Source organism: Rattus norvegicus, chromosome 4 (genome assembly GCF_036323735.1).
Source record: "Rattus norvegicus strain BN/NHsdMcwi chromosome 4, GRCr8, whole genome shotgun sequence".
NCBI classification, from domain to species: Eukaryota; Metazoa; Chordata; class Mammalia; order Rodentia; family Muridae; genus Rattus; species Rattus norvegicus.
Genome location: NC_086022.1, coordinates 91,023,497 through 91,042,117, shown reverse-complemented (window position 1 = coordinate 91,042,117; position 18,621 = coordinate 91,023,497). Strand labels below are relative to the sequence as shown.

Sequence of the window (18,621 nt, the reverse complement as noted above, 5' to 3'; positions counted from 1 at the left end):
TCAGAATTGAGAGTTATCAAAAGTAAGTGATAGGATCAATATGCATTTTATCAATGTGTGAAAATCTCGAGGAGTAAAAATAAAATTTAATTAAAAGATTAAAGTTACAAGAATGTATCAAATGAGGTAGGTAGAATAGTTTCTCTAGAGGGATAATACAAAACAGTATTTGCTCAGAACAAATAAATAAAAACAGATCCAATTGTGTTTCATTTCAAAAATCAACTTTCAATTTTTAAAGCTCATTGTGCAAAAACACTTTTGTGTATGTCAATTTTATGTCTGAATGATAATTTTTTTCTTTTAGGTCTTTATTGGTTTTCTTCTACATCTAATATTTTAACACAGGAATTTAATTCAAGAATTTGATAAGATACGTTTTTCATGTGTGTTACACATGTGCTTAGTTTAACTGTAACACTGTAGCACAACCTGAGTCATTTATGTAGGACCTATCTGAATATTCTCCTTGGAGAATCATTGCTATCTTTTACATTGGACAGTATTTTTTCATTATAGATGCAAAACATCCTATTAATTTATACTGTCTTTAATCTTTAGAGAAAACAGAAGACATTGGGCTGACTGACTAATCCCTCAAGGGGCAATGCCCAGGTTCTACTTGTTATGTTCCATTTCTTCCTCCACAATGCCCACTTACCACTAGTTACACATCGCCTCTCTCCTCAGTTGGCTAATTTCCTTCTAATTTATTTTCCAGAATCTATTACAGAACTTTTCCAATTACAACCACATCCCAGCACTTAAAACTCATGCTTTAGTTTAACATCTGCATGGATATAGACTGAGCTTGAAGACCAACACTGTGATGGGCTACTTTATAGGGTTACTTGGTGAATAAGTGAATTCCCCTTTTCTTTTGCTTTCCTGTTCTGGGTCCTATCACTTTTGGTGAGAAAACAGAAAAGGTGTGTCATCTTTGGACTCTCCCATCAGGATAGAGTTCTATTGCTTATGTATTAGCCAGAGAATGCTCTTGGCATGCAGGCAGGTCCTACCAGTGATAACAGCCTGTTGGTAGGACACCAAGGCTAGGATCCATAGCTACCATGGCTAGTGTGGTAGCCTTCTGAAAAAGAGCTTTCTTGCTAGCCTTCTCATGCTAAAACAATGTGGCATACTTCCACGGTCTGGATTGTTTGGGTTGACAGCCGTTAACAGCAGCTAGGATATGAGCTTAAGGTCTAAGTCATCATCATGCCTGAATTCTTCCCAGAGCTTTCAGAGGAGGTTAGATCTGCAGCTTCTTATCTCTAGTTCCTCACAGTCTTCATGGTTTTCATGACGTCTCTCCCATCATCTCTGTTCAGCTGTTCTCTGGAGCTTTTTGGCCACTCTCTCTTCATTACCGTGCAGCTCCCCTTCTTTCTTTCATTGCCATATCAGCTACTCTACTGATGGCTAATTGACTGAGAGTCTCTCACTCAAATAGACAGGGTACCAGAGAAATTCTAGCAGCTGTCAGTTAGCAAGTCACATTATGAAACCAACAGACCCCATAATTTATTTAAAAGAAAATTTCGCATTAAGTAGTGTTTATGATGAAGGATTATCATAAATATTACTGATGTTTTAATGGTATACAGCAACTCTGCTCAGTGCCTTAGGGACAGGGGCCTTCTATTATTTGTCTTTAAAACACACTTATAGATCTGACATCTTTAATGTCTTATTCATAGCAGATTTGAAGAATCATTTCGGACAATGTATCTTAGACAGGATTTATGTGCCCTGAAATGTATTGTGTCTTTTTTCTCTATAGCTAATAACAGTCCCTGTCAGACAAGAAATCCAATAAGTGAGCATTGAAAACATACATATGGGTAACATTATATGGACTCAACAGGCTATGTTAGAAATGTATATTTAGAAATGTATATCAAATGCATATAGGTATGAAATAATAATGAAAATATGACTGCAAATTTTAAGGAAAGAAAGGTGTGGTATATGGGATGGTTTGGAGAGAGAAGGAAGATGTAATTAAATTATAATCTAAAAAATAAAAAAAATGTGAAAAAACCAATTGGTTCGTCCCTTTTCTTTTTGCTACCTATCCATATTCACACAGTCTTGGAACACATACAATCTCACATTTCTACATATTTTAAACAAGGCACTGATTGCTTTTGCTTGGGTCTACCTTCCTGAGGATACTTGTGTAATGACTAGGCTTGGAAGGTGGACCCAGCCTTCTGAGTAAAAGACAGATGTGAGTGAGCAACCTTAGTCAGACGATCTGTTTATAGTTATTCTTGACTATTAAAAAATCTGAGATGGCTCAGAGGTTAAGAAGACTGGCTGTTTTTACAGAGGATCTGGTTTAATTCCCTGCATCCGCATGGCGGCTCTCAACTGTCTGTAACTCCAGTCTCAGAGGACGTAGCACCCTCACGCAGAAATACAAGCAGGCAAAACATCACTGAACATAAAAATAAATAAATCTTAAAAGATGCTATTTTCCTAAGCTCCAGAGTTCCCTTGTATGATGAATCCAGTTATTGGGAGTCTTGGTTTCTTTAAACATTCCTGTGAGATTGGGATGTTCCCTATGGCTTTGGGAATTCCGTGTGAGAACTGTGCTCTGGCTACTGCTATTCTCGTAAGCAGTAAGGTCACTTGTCTCAAAAATTTTGTATTGTTCAATACCTATAATATTGACCTTGACAAATGTATTAATTTACAGGTAGCAAAGAATTTCAAACTATGGACAACTTTTAAGCAATCATTGCTGACTTTAAATGATAAATGGTGGAGATTACAGTCGCCGCATCTTCATTTTCAATACCCAGCCTGTCCAAATGAGGTTTCACTGTCACATGCACCTGACGCTCATGTTCTGCAGCCACTCTGCAGGTCACTGCCAGGCTCATTTACCTGGAACTAATTTTAGCCTTATGTCGGTCAGTTAAGTCACTGTGGTTATTAAATGTGCAAGTCCTGCTGGCAAGTGTTCCAGGTACTCATCGGCCTCCAATTTCCATCCCCACAGGGGCAGTGTCACTCTCCTACTGCCATATTTTGTCCATGATATATCCCATCATTGGTTTTCCCAGCCAGACCCAAAATATAGATATGCAATATTAATGTTTCTGAGAGTAATCTCTCCTTATTTTGGACATCAAAATTTTACATCTCAGTGCCCTAGATCAAGGTTATAGTCTTCTGTTTTTCAGTCCTGAAATATCGTTAATTTTTCTAGATTTGATAGTGTTTGGGATGAAACTATCTGTTATACATCACTATATACTCTGAAATTATTGGCCTCATTCGCAGTATATATAAATGTTTATACTGCTAATTCACCTTTCTTTTGAAGAACCTATAGGTTGATATTAGCACGAGCATTGTATTTTTGGCAGCATTAAGCATAGATCTTGTCAACAAATTAGAATGTAAAGAAATAGCGTTTTCTATTCAAATTCACGAAAATGTTTTAGTCTTTACTGCTACATAAAATACTATGTCCTTATAATTTGGTTGGTTCTTCATATAAATTAACTTTAAGTGTTCATTTACAGAAGTTTTATAACCCCTTAACCACAAGATGTGTCGTGTTTTCCCAATCTGGCCTCCATGCATCGAGTTGCTGTCATAAGCAGTAACACTGTGTGATTTATCTGTCAGCTCTAAGATTGTAAAATTCTTTTCTGTGTCTGGCCAACATAAGCAATAGACTTTTGCAGAAAGTTTGAACCCAGAGACTCAAGAAAAGGTCATGCTTTTCATAGAATTCTTATCCTGGTTTACTTAGGAGAAGCAGTGACTGAAATTAAGAGCTGTTTTCTTGGCAATACCATAAGAATCAATAAAAGTCTACTCATCCTTCTGAATCAAGGGTGGAAAGATGTCCCACCAAGTGTTTAGTTGGAACTCCAGCCTCTGGTGCTGTGGGTAAGGGGGGAGGGAAGGATGCTGGCACCAGCATTTTCAGTTTCTGCTCTGTTCCTTCTCTCACATGAGGTGCTTGAGGTTTTTGTAGTGTCTCCAATGTAACTAATTGATGAAAACAGACAAAAACTTTCTATCATAAAAGATTAAAAAATTAAGTGTATTCTAAAGAAAAAACTTAGCTATAATTTGATTGTATAAAAATAATGAGTACTCATCAATGAAATAATGTTTATTGAAATACAAAGCAAAATTATATCCCATTCAAGCACATAGACCCTCAGTAAATATTCTGTTATATAACCATGAACTGGTCATTACCACCCGGTAACTTTATGTCCCATGTTTAATGTCACAGATACCATTTGCCACGTGGTTAGTCAGTTACTAAATACTTTGTGCTGAGTGGGGAGGGATATGGTTTATCCAGAGTTTCCAAAGAACTTGAAGTGGATTTGTAAGGAAGCTTTCATAAAGTGATAGCGCTGTTAATTTTCTCCAGATGTGCTTCTCTGTCACATACACATGCACTCTCGCCACATAAGAGTGCCTGCAGCTACTGCTCACAATCATAAAGATGCTAACATTGTCTTGGTGTAGACATTCTGTGTCTGTGGGAAACTGAGAGTTCTTATTGAGCATTCATAAGTAGATCTAAAGGAGCCACACTGATGGCAGATCCATTGACAATGTTGAACAGAGCTGTGCAGTGACTTATTGAGAGTTTTATAATGTATGTAATCCAGAAATAATGGATGATTTAAAAGTAATTAAAAGACTATAAATACACATTCAGTGCCTTATTCTGAAGAAGAGAAAGGCAACATTGAGCTCAGCCATGATGAGGGAGTAATCTTTTCTTTCCCTTTATATTCTATGTGAATAAGTAAGCAAAGAATACGTGATTACTAGATATAGCATCTGCCCCATGGACTTAATGGATCATGATGCCTTATTATAATAATCAAAGTGGACATTAATGCAGGGGCTTAGGAGGGATTACCATCTTCAGTGCTCAGCAAAGCTCTGCTCCTTGTCAGCAGGGGAGAAGAAAACACTCAAATGATAATAATGTGAACTATTCTGAAAGTTCCTAGTGTCAGGACCACCAATAAAATGACTTACTACAAATTCAGAAGATAATATTGTCTGAGTGGGGTTCTTCGTTAGAAGCAACTTGTTTTTGCCCCCTAAATAAAAAGGTCTGTTTTTGTTCTTGGCAAAACACTACGCACACACACACTCAATTCCCTTAGCCATCTGAGATCATTCTTCCTGGAGCAAATAGTAACAAGCTTTAATTAATACCAGAGATAGTTGAGGTATTCAGAAATTAATTATAACTCATTCACAGAATCTGGCTTAATGTTTTATTGTGAAGGGTTTATTTACAAGACGTTTCACAAAAATACAACATAATAATTAGGAGGGCAGACTTTGGAACCAGGTGCAGTCTGTTTAGCAGTGAATAAAATGGGGATGATGATGACAGCCTTCTGTAAGGACTGGTTTGAGTTCAGGTAAAGTTTATAAGATCTTTGGAATTTGTCCATACCCTAGTAGTAATCACCAAGGAGAGTGTGGTAGTATTGTTTGTTTGTTTATTTGTTTTAACTGTGGCTGATTTATAAGCAAGATGGGCAAGAAAACATGTAGAAGCATTTGCTTTTAATTACCTTATTCTTTTAGATTTAATTTAGTGTATTTGTTTACTGAGTTTTAAAGTCAAGTCTCACTCTATATTCCAGACTGGCTTGAAGTGTACTATGTAAGTATGTAAGGAAGGGGGGGCTGGAATCGTTGCCGTTCCTGCTTCAGTCCCCAAGGGCATTATTATAGGCACGAACCACCATCTCACGTTTTCCCTGGCTTATCGGCTTTCTTTATAATCTGGTTTAGAGTTCCCCTTTAGCACTAATCTGTTCAAACAGGTTTGAAGTTCCCAGAAAAATTCTTAAATTAAAGAGAGGAGGAGGAGGAAGAGGAGGAGGAAGAAGAGGAAGAGGAGGAGGAGGAGGAGGAGGAGGAGGAGGAGGAGGAGGAGGAGGAGGAGGAGGAGGAGGAAAAAACTGGCTACCAGCACTGTGTGACAATGTTTAACTGTGACAGTATTTGCAAATCCTCCTGAAGTGTATTGCTGTGGTCTGTGAGGCCCTACCTGCTCAGTGCTGATGATTCCATGGAGACACTGGATAGCGTAGTTGATCTAAGAGGCTGAGGCCCAAGCAAGGAACTTTTCTTTTCAGATGGTAGGCCTGGTAGACTTTACCTGGTCTCTGCTCACATTCTTGCTCCAGTTTTCTTAAAGCCTTTTAATCACTCAGATGAGGAAGACACAGCCTTCCTTTGTCCTATAAGATTTCTTAATTTCATATCTATTGGTTTCTAAGCCTTCATTGTCTACTTCAGAACCTCAGAACTCTAGTCATTTTTTGCATGCAAGCATCTTGTTTTGCCTGAAGTATTTTCCATCAGTCTAATAGTAGGGTAAAATATCCATTATTTCCTTCTTTGTTTAAAACAAACACTTGTGCCTTGGTCCTTTAAAGTCTTAATGTTTCCTTCATTTTCCCCTCAGTACTTTCAGCAATTTTTGTGGTCTTCTAAAATGAAACCATTAATCCTGTTTTATAGTTGGTCAATGTCTACCTTTTTCATTCAGTTACTAATTTTAGGACTTTCTTTCAAAACCAGTACACTGGCAAAGAAGATGTAGCTAGCTCTTTCTGAGTCCAATGTGCAGCAAATCTTCCCAAGATCATCCCACTTGAACTCTGATGATACCCTGTGCCTTCCCTAACCAGGAAGTTTATCTTTAAAAGCCCAATCTGTAAGGGTTTAAAATAATAGTAAAAATCCTCAGGTATATATGTAAACATATGGAATAATATTTTCCCTCAATAGTCCTAAAACATGATAAAGCCGGTTATTCTGAGGTTTCCATTGTGTGTTAGTATTCCCACTAGATCATATTCAAATAACAGGAATAAAAGCGAGCAGTGGCTGCCTTGCTGTGTAGGCTCATTAGATGAGTCAGCTAATGACAGGGTTGTGCATTCAAAAGGGCAAGCACTATGCTGCTTACCAAAGAGAATGAAGATTAAGATAGCATGTCACCTCCTGAAAACTCTACTTAAAAATGCTTTTGCATGGATACCTACTTAGCTTGCCAAGTGTTTCATACGATTGGTTTTTGATAATTGATTAAAACCCTCTAAAAAGATTCCTCAAATCTATTTAATATATTATATAGTTTTTCATCATCTCTCAAAACGTTTAAAACGTTGAGGTAAAGGAGTATTTATTAATTCTCTATACTGTTCTGTCCCTCTGACACGACTGCTGACACTAAATCACTGTGCCTCAGGGATGAAGAACGGGAGCGATCAGACTTTCAAAGTAGAACAAGTGCATGTTTGATTGAGAAGGAGTGTATATTGTTTCCACGTAGGGCTAGAATCTCCATGAAAGTCACCCAACAGGATAAATTAGTGTTCACAACCTGAAAAAGCGGTCTACAGGTGTGACCTGAGAACAGTGTTTTCAGCATCTCTTATCAGTGTTTCCCATCTTTACTACTCCAATGCAACTGATAGCGTAGCAATTTTCTGCCCATTGAGAAAATCTTGTTAGGTGTAATTTTGCTGGATATACTGTACTGAGTGAGGGCAGCTAAGTCACTGTCATCATAAAGCAGCCTTTCGGATGAACTGGGAACCTCATATCTTCAGTCAGCTGTGTGGCTCGTTATTTTGCTGTGGATGCTAAAATCAAGCTATAGTTGTGTTTTTGTTAACCCAGAGGTAGACCTCAAGGTCAGGGAAAAATCTCAATTACTGAACTCTTTAGTTGTATTTTATATATCTACGAATATAGGGTGCCTGGATCTGTATATGAGTGTTTGTCAGTTAATAAGCAGGTATAGTTCAAGACAACCTGGGAGAACTCTTCCTTAGGTTCCAGACAGGCAGTCATTTGCAGACATGGAACTGAGAGTCCACTCTAGTGTGGCTAATCAGCAAGCTCCAGGGATCTACTTGTCCTTTGTGCCCACCATTATCGCCCCCCCCCACACCCTACCCAGAGAGTACAAGCACAAACTACCCTACTCAGGGGCTTATGCAAAGAGAAGGGCACTATTCAAGGACTGTCTCCTGGCCTTAAGCAATTTTCATAGATAACAAAGCCCCTCCAAGTTGTAAACTGTCTATAGGGTGAATATCTAGGCCAAAGCAAAACCTGGCAACAGAAAAGGCTGAATACATGGTAAATATTTTACACTTCCTTTCTAACAAGATTTTCATTCCTGATGAGTTTACTTTTTAATGTGTCCATATAATACATGGCTATTTCTCTTAGTAAAATATGCTTTTCAATTAATACATATGTGGATTTCCCTACATGGGAAATGGAATATATGGTGTGTACATTTTTTCAATTAAATTTACTTGACTATTTTATACACACACACACACACACACACACACACACACACACACCCCTCATAATTACTCTCTCCCTAACATTCTACTTCTCTTTTATCTCTATTAAGACCTCACTCCCACAATTGTCAGTAGCCCTTTTCCCATATACATGGCTTTTGGTTTTGTTTCGTGACCCATTTTGTTTAATCAGATCCTTTTATGTGAAGTATTGGTTGAGATTGTATATCAGTTCATGGTGTGATCATCAGTGGGTATAAAATTGAAGGCAATGATTTACCTTTTCCCCAAACCATCAGTAGTAAGTAGTAGAGCAGTGAGAGATAGGGTCATCTGAACCCTTCTGTCTATTCCTGACCTTTGACAGGCTCATTTTCCCACATATACCATGTAGGCAGCTGTAGTTTCTATGCCTTCATGATTGAAATTCCTATGTCTTGTCAAGGAACACTATCTCTTTTTTCTGGCCCTTACGATCTTTCTGCCATTACTTCTTCAATGCATACTGACCCTTATAGGGGACAGTATAAATGTATTGTTTAAAGCTGAACACTAATACTCAGTGCCTTTTGTAACCATGAGTGTCTACATTCACCACTGTTCACTGGAAGGAAAGGCTTATCTTATTAAGGCTTGAAAGTAGCATTTATTTAAGAGTATAAACATGAATCCTTAAAGGCAGTTTGATACTAAGTGAATTTGCTGAACAGCACTATTCAGTTCGTCCAAGGACCTACAATATCCTTTGCCGGGGTGTTATTTTTTTTATAATGTTTTTAATACTAGACTTGGATTCCCTTGTTTGAAGCAGGTCATTATTTCAACCAGAGAGCAATTGGTAACCTCCCCTACAGTAGTAGCACTAATACATATTGTGTTTGGAAGGTTGGCCTCATAGGTTGGAGAATAAGATAAGTAGATTGATGTCTTTTACTTTTAGCATCTTGTACAGTGCTTTCTATGACTATGAGAGCTGGCCAGCAGAGGGGAAGCTTCCAGCTCTGATCCTCATTGACTTCTCTAAGGCCTGCATTCAGGTTGTTTTGTGTCTTCAGCAGCATAGCCTTATCATCTACTTGTAACTGACAACAAAGAAAAATGTACACAGAACCTGTAGTGTTTGGGGGCTTTACTTAGGTCTTCATGATAAACAACTCAAGAAAATATCCCACTCCTAGAATTTGGTGTTTGGTATAATAAACTATGGCTTTTGGAGAAATTTTGTTCAGCCACATATTTTTTTAAATACATCTACGCTATTTTTATTTAAAATGGAATTCTGGGATATATTTTATATTAGAAGCACTTAGCATAATCAGATGTTTGCCTAAATGAACCTTTCCCTATTATATCAAAGTTCTTTTAAATCTCTTCGTCTTTATTTTCTCCATCTTTATGATTTGCTCTAGAGCAACTGTGTTGCTTCCTTTATTAATGGGTTGATTAACACTTCCTGACATTATAACAAAATACAGGTCTCATCCAAAACATATGTTAGTTTAAGAGCAGTGGGAGTGTGGGGGTCAAATCTTGACTTGTTGCTTTCAGTGTTATAGGTGTAGACGTCAGGTACTTTATGCTATTTGTGACTATTATGAAGGGTGTCATTTTTCTAGTTTATTTTTCTGCCTGTTTAGCCTTTGAGTAGAGGAAAGCTACTGATTTGTTTGAGTTAATTTTATGCCCATCCACTTTGCTGAAGTTGTTTATCAGGCTTCTTAGCTCTCTGGTGGAACTTTTGGGGTCACAAGTATATTATCATGTCATCTGCAAATAGTGATATTTTGACTTCTTCCTTTCCCATTTAGATCCCTTTTCCCTCTTTTTGTTGTCTGATTGCTAAGGCTAGGACTTCAAGTACTATATTGAATAAGGAGGGAGAGAGTGGGCAGCCTTATCTAGTCCCTGATTTTAGTGGGATTGCTTCAAGTTTCTCACCATTTAGTTTGATGATAGCTACTGGTTTGTTGTATGTTGCTTTTACTATGTTTAGGTATGGGCCTTGAATTCCTGATCTTTCCAAGACTTTTATCATGAAGGGGTGTTGAATTTTGTCAAATGTTTTCTCAGTGTCTAATGAGATGGTCATGTGGTCTTTTTCTTTGTGTTTGTTTACATAGCGAATTACATTGATGGATTTTCATATATTGAACCATCCCTGTATCTATGGGATGAAACCTACTTGATCATGATGGAGGATTGTTTTGATGTGCTCTTAGATTCAGTTTGCAAGAATTTTATTGAATATTTTTGCATCGATATTAATAAGGGAAATTGGTCTGAAGTTCTCTCTCTTTGTTCGGTCTTTGATTAGCCCTTACCATTGAAAATATCACTATATACTGTTGCAACTGTCTTTCAGAAACACCAATTTTCTTTTACCTTCATGAAATTTTGAAGCAAGGTCATCTTTTATTTTACCGTATTCATCCTGGCAGTTAATACATTATGTTCTTATGCTAATGACACTGTGAAGGTTACAAACAATTGCTTACAGTGGACAATAATTTCCAAGGTCAGTTGGAAATTCTGATCAGTTCTGATCTTAACTTCTTGTTTTCACGAACAGTCCATGCTTTCTGTATTATAACTTTGCCACCAAGGATTATCCTCTACAAAATACTTTGTGGAAAACTTCAGTGGAAGTTATGATATAAGATGTGCATGGGGGAACAGGGAAGATGCAAGCCATACATTGGATCCAAGTAGAGTGCAAGCTATGGATGGGGAGACAGTTATGATACAGGCTATGCATTAAGGGCCAGGAAGTTGCAAGATCATCATGAGGGCCAGATAGGTTGGAAACCAGGTAACTTGAAAGCTATATTTTAGGAACTAGGAAGATGCAAGATATGTATGCATGGAGGTGGCAGGTAGGATACAAGCTATGCATTTGGGCGCAGCCAGGATGGGATCTATACATTAAGGGTTAGAAGGATTCAAGCTGTGCATTAAGGAATTGGTAGAATTCAAATTATTTATGGGGTGAGGGCAGGTTGTATGAAAGCTGTGCATTAAATGCAATGTGAGATGCAGGCTATGCATTAGAGGCCAGGTATGATGCAAGGTATACAGTAAGGTCCAAGTAGCATGCATGTTATACATTAAAGTCCAGGTAGTGTACAAGCTATGCAAAGGAAGCCAGGTGCTATTGCAGCACAGATCTCTCTGAAAAAGAGAAGGTACATGTTTGATATACTTGCTACAGGATTTGGACTACTTGCTCTGTAGGAAAAATGACTGATGAGCCTGTATTTTGCGTGGCCACTATATCTGTACCGACACCTCAACCTACCCTAGATCTTCTATCTTTGCCCTTCTTACAGGTGTTTTCCACAGACTGGTTACCTGTCAGTGGTTTTTTTATAAGTAAAGAAATTCTTGCTTTTTTATTTAGATGACATCTCTCTTTTTTGAGTGTGAATTTATATTTTAAAAGATAAAAGATTAACTCTCCTGGAACATGCTCACAGATAAACTTTTGGACACGTCTGTGGTTTAAATTTTATTATAAAAATTATGGGTCATTTATGATTTGATGGAACCCTTTCCTACAAACTAATATTTGAATGTCTTAAAATGAAAGATAGATAAAGATAATTCCTCAAGAATTTGTCAAATAGAGTACCTAAATGAATGCCAAGGGAGTACAATCTTTAGCACACGAAAAGGTAGTACTAGGAAACACAAACACATGTACTGTGTTTTTAAAAAGTAACCAACCATTAATCATTTACATCTTGGTTGGTATTATGCTTAAAGTTGACATAGATGGATTTTAATTGTTTGTAGTACATGGTAAACACAGAAAGAAATTTCTATGCAACATCCAGAGTTATCTGGCTGAACTTTGAAGGGCAAACACAGTTAGCCCCTTGTATGCATGGACACTCACAGTCTGTGAGATTCTCTTCTACTCATTCAGGAATATCAGAGTTAGCAACCCTTAGAATTAGCCTTCCGTATTGTCTCATTCAGTTTATAACATAAATCTCACAGTTTACATTTAAAAATGCACGGAACATGCGCTTTACTATATTTCCTTTACATGAATTGTCTAAAAAGTATTTAAACATCAGGGGGAGGGGTTCATTGTGTCACTTGCTTCTCACAATTATATACAAATAAAATGATCTCTCTGCTGTCTTTTCTCACTAAAGCTAGTTGATGCTAAGAAGTGGTGTGGATAACATGCCCATAGTCACAAAAGTTTGATAACTTACATGCTGCATTTGTAATGTGCATCTTGTGATCAAGTCCTGGTGTTGAAATACCACACAACACACACACACACACACACACACACACACTTCTTCCATGTATAATACTGTTAGAGTAATATATTAGGAACAGTTTGAATTTTGTTGAAAGTATGAGGAAATTGGATTCTCTGGGTTTGTAAACAGATGTTGGTGATATCAGTACATCAGGATAAGATTGTCTATAAGCTGCCCTGCCCAGCTGCCAAAACATGATTTTTAGAGTCTGATCTTGCCTTAGTATCAACTGTTGTTTCTTTCCTCTGTCAACCTGTCCTTCATGTCTATGATAAAAGCAGAAGGAGATAGCATTTAAACAGAACATATTGTCCACAGAAGCTAAGCATCCTTTGATCTCTTCAAATTAGCCCATTTAGGCTCCAGTTACATCTCTGTTCTTTGAATATTTGCTGAACTCTATCATTCAGTAATTACTTTGGTGGAACAAACGGGAAAGAACAAAAAGGCCTTTGATGGAGAAAACAAAGAAGGCACATCATGTCAGACTGAATGCTATGATGTCAGCACTGTGGAGAGATAATCTGAAATTTTGTCCAATCTAATCTTTGGCTTCTTTTTTAACTTCAAGTATGTATAATTTCCAGATTTCCAAAGAGAACTATTTCTTTGGGAGCATTTATAAATGAATTTATTGGAGCCAGAAATATAGCTTAGTCATTAAGAGCATATGTTTTTCTTCCAGGGGACCCAAGTTTATGTTCTAGCATCTGTATGGAGAATCACAATTGTCTACAGCTCAAGCTTCTGGGAATGTGATGCTTTCTTCTGCCCTCTGTTTTCACCACACATGCATAGTGCACAGACCTACACACAGGGCAAATATCCCTACACATAAAATAAAATAAAACAATGAATTACAAAACACATGGACTTTGCCTTAACAAATTTAGGGAAAACCATAATGATGTGTCTGTATATTAGTTCCACTTTCTTGGAACATTTTTACTTTCGGATTCAAGTGTTGTGTGGATTCTGTCCACAAACAATGTCCTGTTAAACATTACACCAAAATTAAGTCGTCCCTATTAGAGAATTATCATGATTTCAGAAAAAAATAGAATATTTTGCCATTATTTGATTCATCATTACCAGTTCACTACAAATCATTGCTACTATAACATTGTGCTCATGGAGAGAACTTAGGGTCTTTTGCTTTGCAACTTCCTGGGTAATGAGTTACTTGGGCAAAAGCTTTGAAAGCTTCAGATTGGTAACCCATGTTTGCATGATGTTTTTCTCTGGTGGTTTGGTACAGTTTGGCTCGGTAATTCTGAAGAATGCACTTCTGAGAACACTTCTTGTAGCGCCTTGAAGGTATACCTGACATAATTTTTTTTCAAGTTATGCTTCAGTAGTGAAAACACTATCTTACTGTGCTTTCACTTCCCTGTCTGTAGGGTGAAGAAGGGTACCCACAAGAGGGAATCCTGGAAGACATGCCTGTGGACCCTAGCAGTGAGGCTTATGAAATGCCTTCAGAGGTAAATGCTTACAAACAGAAAACCAAGAAAAATACCCTTAGGTATTTTCTTAGGTACCTTCAGAGGTAAATGCCTATGTGCAACACTCAGCCACTATCACATCTCCCTCATATTATGGTTTGGGTAGTTCAATCATAAAAAGGGTTTTGAGAAAATGATTTTAATCTTTGTGGAAGAGAGTAAGGGATATGGCAGGTCAAAGGAAGAACATTTTAGAACATTCTAGCACAAGAGGTTACCAGAAACAAAGGCATATGAAAATGCCTGAGCAACAATGGGCAGTTATGAATCATGTTTAGAAAACATAAAATATGATAGATTAAGGCTGAAGACATAATTAAGGTTATAGACAAACTGTAGAGTCCCAAATTAACTTTGTCATTTAAGTTTATATTGACATTTGAAAAAGAGTTTGATAATAGGTTTAGTTTAACAGTAGAATCCTGATATAATCAATTAATTGAGGAAGTACCATTCCTGTTATGAATGTTACCTAGATTTTGTCCAGGAGGCTCAGGCTTTAGAATAAATGAGCCTGTGTGGAAACCTCTCATGAAGGTGGGGTTTCCTAATGGGGGAGAAAGGAGAAGGATGAGCTCTGGAGGAGGCTTTATGCAGCTCACCTAGGTGTTCACGGCTCACAACGCAGAGCAAAGGAGAAAATCAGAGCCCCAGCCAATTCATACTGCAGCACGAAATCACAGATCAAAGGATATATCTAGAATTAGGCCTAATAATCTGTGATGACCCCTATAACGTACAGATGCTACGTATGGAAAAACCAATACATGTTCATGACAGATAAGCCCCAAACACTGAGCTGAGGATCAATTTTATCTGATTGAAAGGCTGAGCCCTCCCTCCTGTGAAGCAGACAGTTGATAACTGTCACTTCACTGACAAGGCATGCTCTTATTTTTTTCCTGATATTAGGAAGGCTACCAAGACTATGAGCCTGAAGCCTAAGAATGTCGTTGTACCCACTGTCCTAAGATCTGCCCAGGTGTTCTTCCATGGCGTACAAGTGCTCAGTTCCAACGTGCCCAGTCATGACCTTTTCTCAAAGCTGTACAGTGTATTTCAAAGTCTTCCATCAGCAGTGATCGGAGTCCTGTACCTGCCCCTCAGCATCCCGGTGCTCCCCTCTCACTACAGTGAATACATGGTAGCAGGCTCTTGTGTGCTGTGGATATTGTTGTGGCTTCAAACCTAAAATGTTAGAAGAAACTTAAAACACCTAAGTGACTACCACTTATTTCTAACTCTTCACCGTTTTTTGTTGCTGTTCTCAAGAAGTTGTGATTTGCTATAAGACTTTTAGATGTCCTTAATGATTCTTTCTGTCTAAGAAGAATGATGTGCTGTGAAATTTGTTAATATATATTTTAAAATATGTGAGCATGAGACTATGCACCTATAAATATTAATTTATGAATTTTACAGTTTTGTGACGTGTTTTATTAACTTGTGTTTGTATATAAATGGTGGAAATTAAAATAAAATAAAACATTATCTCATTGCAAAACCTTTTTCCTGTTTCACTTTAGTAACAAAATCATGCGTATCAGGAGCATGAACATGAAATAACAGCTGACAAAATGAACTAGAATGTAAAGTCTTAACACTATCTTGAAGAATTGGGAAGTGTTAGAGATGGAACTCTCTCCTGCAGGAGGAATTCTCCAGTGCCATTGCCCACAGCCAGCTTGATATACAGTCCTGCTCAGAGCTGTGGGAGCACTGAGAAACACTTCATTGGAACTGAAAGGTGTGAGGGATAGCGACTACAGCCCTTTTACATATTCATAAGACATATTAGCATATCCAAGGCAGGCTGTGGAAGAACCTGCTTAATTTATTGCATGTACACATGTGTGTGTGTGTGTGTGTGTGTGTGTGTGTGTGTGTGTGTGTGTGTGTGTGTAAGGAAGAACTCAGGAAGTACCTTTCCCATTCCCCATCCCTCCTCCACCTGTTTCTATGAATGTGCTCCCATTCACACCCACCCACTCACACCTCAACACCCTGGCATTCTCCTACACTGGGAAAAAGAGCCTTCACAATACCAAAAGCTTCTCCTCCTGTTAATGCCAGAGGAGGCCATCTTTTGCTACACATGCGACTGGAGCCAACGGTCTCTCCATGTGTACCCATTGGTGCTTTAGTCCCAGGGAGCTTTGGGGAGGAGGTAATCAACCAGCCAGTTCTTCTCTTAAGCAGTGTCTGACTGTTGATATAGAAGCAGTTAATTGGTTTTTGTTGCTTTGCTTTGTTTTATCCTAAGCATTGATTTTTCACTCAACACCTAAAAGTGGTTTCTCAGTGCACACGTGCCCTGATAAGGGTCCTGCCCCTGACTAGTGCAGTCTGAGGATGCCTCTTAACTAAAGCTCTAGCTTTTCAGCTTGAAATCCCAAGTCAGAGCTGTTTGATCTGTAATGAGTCCACCAACGACTTTAAAGAAAGCCTTCCACAGCAGGCTTGGACACACGGCTGGCCGCACAACACAATCAAGTGGACACGTTGGACTTTTAACTCGTGTCTCTTTCAAAAGTCTCTCTCCTAGATTGTAAGATGCAAGTAACTTGTGTAACTATTTGTGATGTATTGAAATATATAAATTCAGTGTCATACAACTAGTACACTACTAATAATCTATTCAGAGACAGGAGGATCATGGGTTTGAGACACTGTCTCAGGAAACATATACTGGTAGTTTCTGTCTACAATTTCTGGCAGAATACCTTAAAAGCATTGAGATTTTTGTGAGCCATATGGTTGCTAAGTGTATTTCTTAGTCTAATAGCTAATCTGCCCATCTGTCTGTCTGTCTGTCTGTCTGTCTGTCTGTCTGTCTGCCTGCCTGTCTATCATCAATGGTTTGGGCATAGTTTCCAATGCTGAAAAATTTCCTGACTCTTGTTCTGGTGAAATACATACAATTTGGCTTCTGAAGCTGGCTGATATATAAGAGAGAAGCACTATATTTTCCTCAATCAGCACAAGGATGGCAGAAGACATCGCTGTAAGAAAGATGGGCAAAATGAAGAGCAAACTTAGCAAACCAAAGTTTGTCATGATAGATGAGTATTCAGGAGTTGAGGGCTAAAAATACAAACTATATTTTTATGGTTGAATTTTGTGGAAAAATAAAGTTTTATAGAACTATGGTTAAATTAAAATGCCATACAACCTAATGGCAAGATACAACCTAATGCTGACAAATCCTGTGTGTATTTTTCTTGTTTGTTAGCATTCTTTCCTTTGGAGGTGGGTGGGTATTACTTGAGGGTTTTCAGGAATGGAAAGATAAAAGTGGGGGCAATTTCAGATTCCAAAGTTTTTTCTTTCCTTCAATTCCAAATGCACAGCATGCCAAAGTGTGAACACATTTCAAGGCACATGTTCTGAGTCTTGGCCTTGGCCAGCAGAAATGTCAAACCATGTTTAGAAACCTAAAGCTTTCAAACCCTATTCCAGTCCTTTAGGAAGGAAAAAGATCTAGAACTTAAGATCCATCTTTACGGGGTTGGGGATTTAGCTCAGTGGTAGAGCGCTTGCCTAGGAAGCGCAAGGCCCTGGGTTCGGTCCCCAGCTCCGGAAAAAAAAAAAAAAGAACCAAAGATCCATCTTTACTACTTCGTTGTAAAAGTCCCTATGTCAGGGCTTAGACAGCTTCTAAGCAAGTGAGGATCCAGAGATGTCCTGAGGTTCACAGCCCACACCCATCATCTTGCCCTTTGAGCCTTCCTTATTTGGCTTTATCTTTTTTTAAAAAAATAACCTGATAATATACTGAGTAAGTTGTGAACCCCTCCCGAAAATCATCAAAACTAAGCAGAGACTCTTGGGAACCTCTAATTAAGGAACCAAGTCAGAAGGCAGGAGTAACGAGAAGACCTAGCTAGTACTTGCTACTGGAATCTGATATTGGAGACAGTTTTGGGGGACACTTTAGCCTGAGGGCAATATTTTTTATTTTATTTTTACAAGCAACAGTGTTATGTAAACCTATCCCAAGGAAGAAAATATATTCTTCTTACTGAAAACTCAGCACATCGCTCCTGGCATTGCCCCGGGGAAGCTGTATTTCTATGTGGGATGAGTATGCCTGCTTTCTTCTTTCTGGTTTGGGCTTTGCAGCACATCAGGACTGGCCTGATCATTCTAGCTCTGTCCCTATACTTTCAGAATATTTCTGAATATACTTTCAGAAATCATTATTTGCCTAATGTAGATTTAAGTATGATTTTAATGCATAATTTTAGGTCATTTAATTCTTAAAACAACACCAGAGAATTGAATTTTCTCTCTCGTTTTTTACATGAGCAAGATTAAGCTCCTCCTGGCTAAAGCGCTGATCAAGACTGCCTCTCTAGTAAGTGGAAGCACATTGAGTCCCAGCCTTCACAAAGTCTCAGGGAAGAAGGTGTCACTACAGGAAAGAAACATCTAGATGTCTAAGCAGTAGTGTGGATTCTACTACTCAAGGTACATATATTGGGA

General features: G+C 38.1%; 1 protein-coding gene across 2 annotated transcripts in view; it reads left to right on the top strand.

Annotated features, from left to right (window-relative positions):
- Window positions 1–15,644, top strand: part of Snca (synuclein alpha) — a 100,971-nt gene extending 85,327 nt beyond the window's left edge. The window contains exons 5-6 of one of the 2 annotated variants that reach the window (NM_019169.3): window positions 14,032–14,115; window positions 15,049–15,644. In NM_019169.3, the coding sequence (NP_062042.1) occupies window positions 14,032–14,115; window positions 15,049–15,081 (117 nt within the window). In that variant the 3' untranslated portion in view covers window positions 15,082–15,644. The remainder of the gene's footprint in view (window positions 1–14,031; window positions 14,116–15,048) is intronic. The other variant, XM_063285678.1, reaches the window with a different exon arrangement.
- The last annotated feature ends 2,977 nt before the right edge of the window (window positions 15,645–18,621 follow it).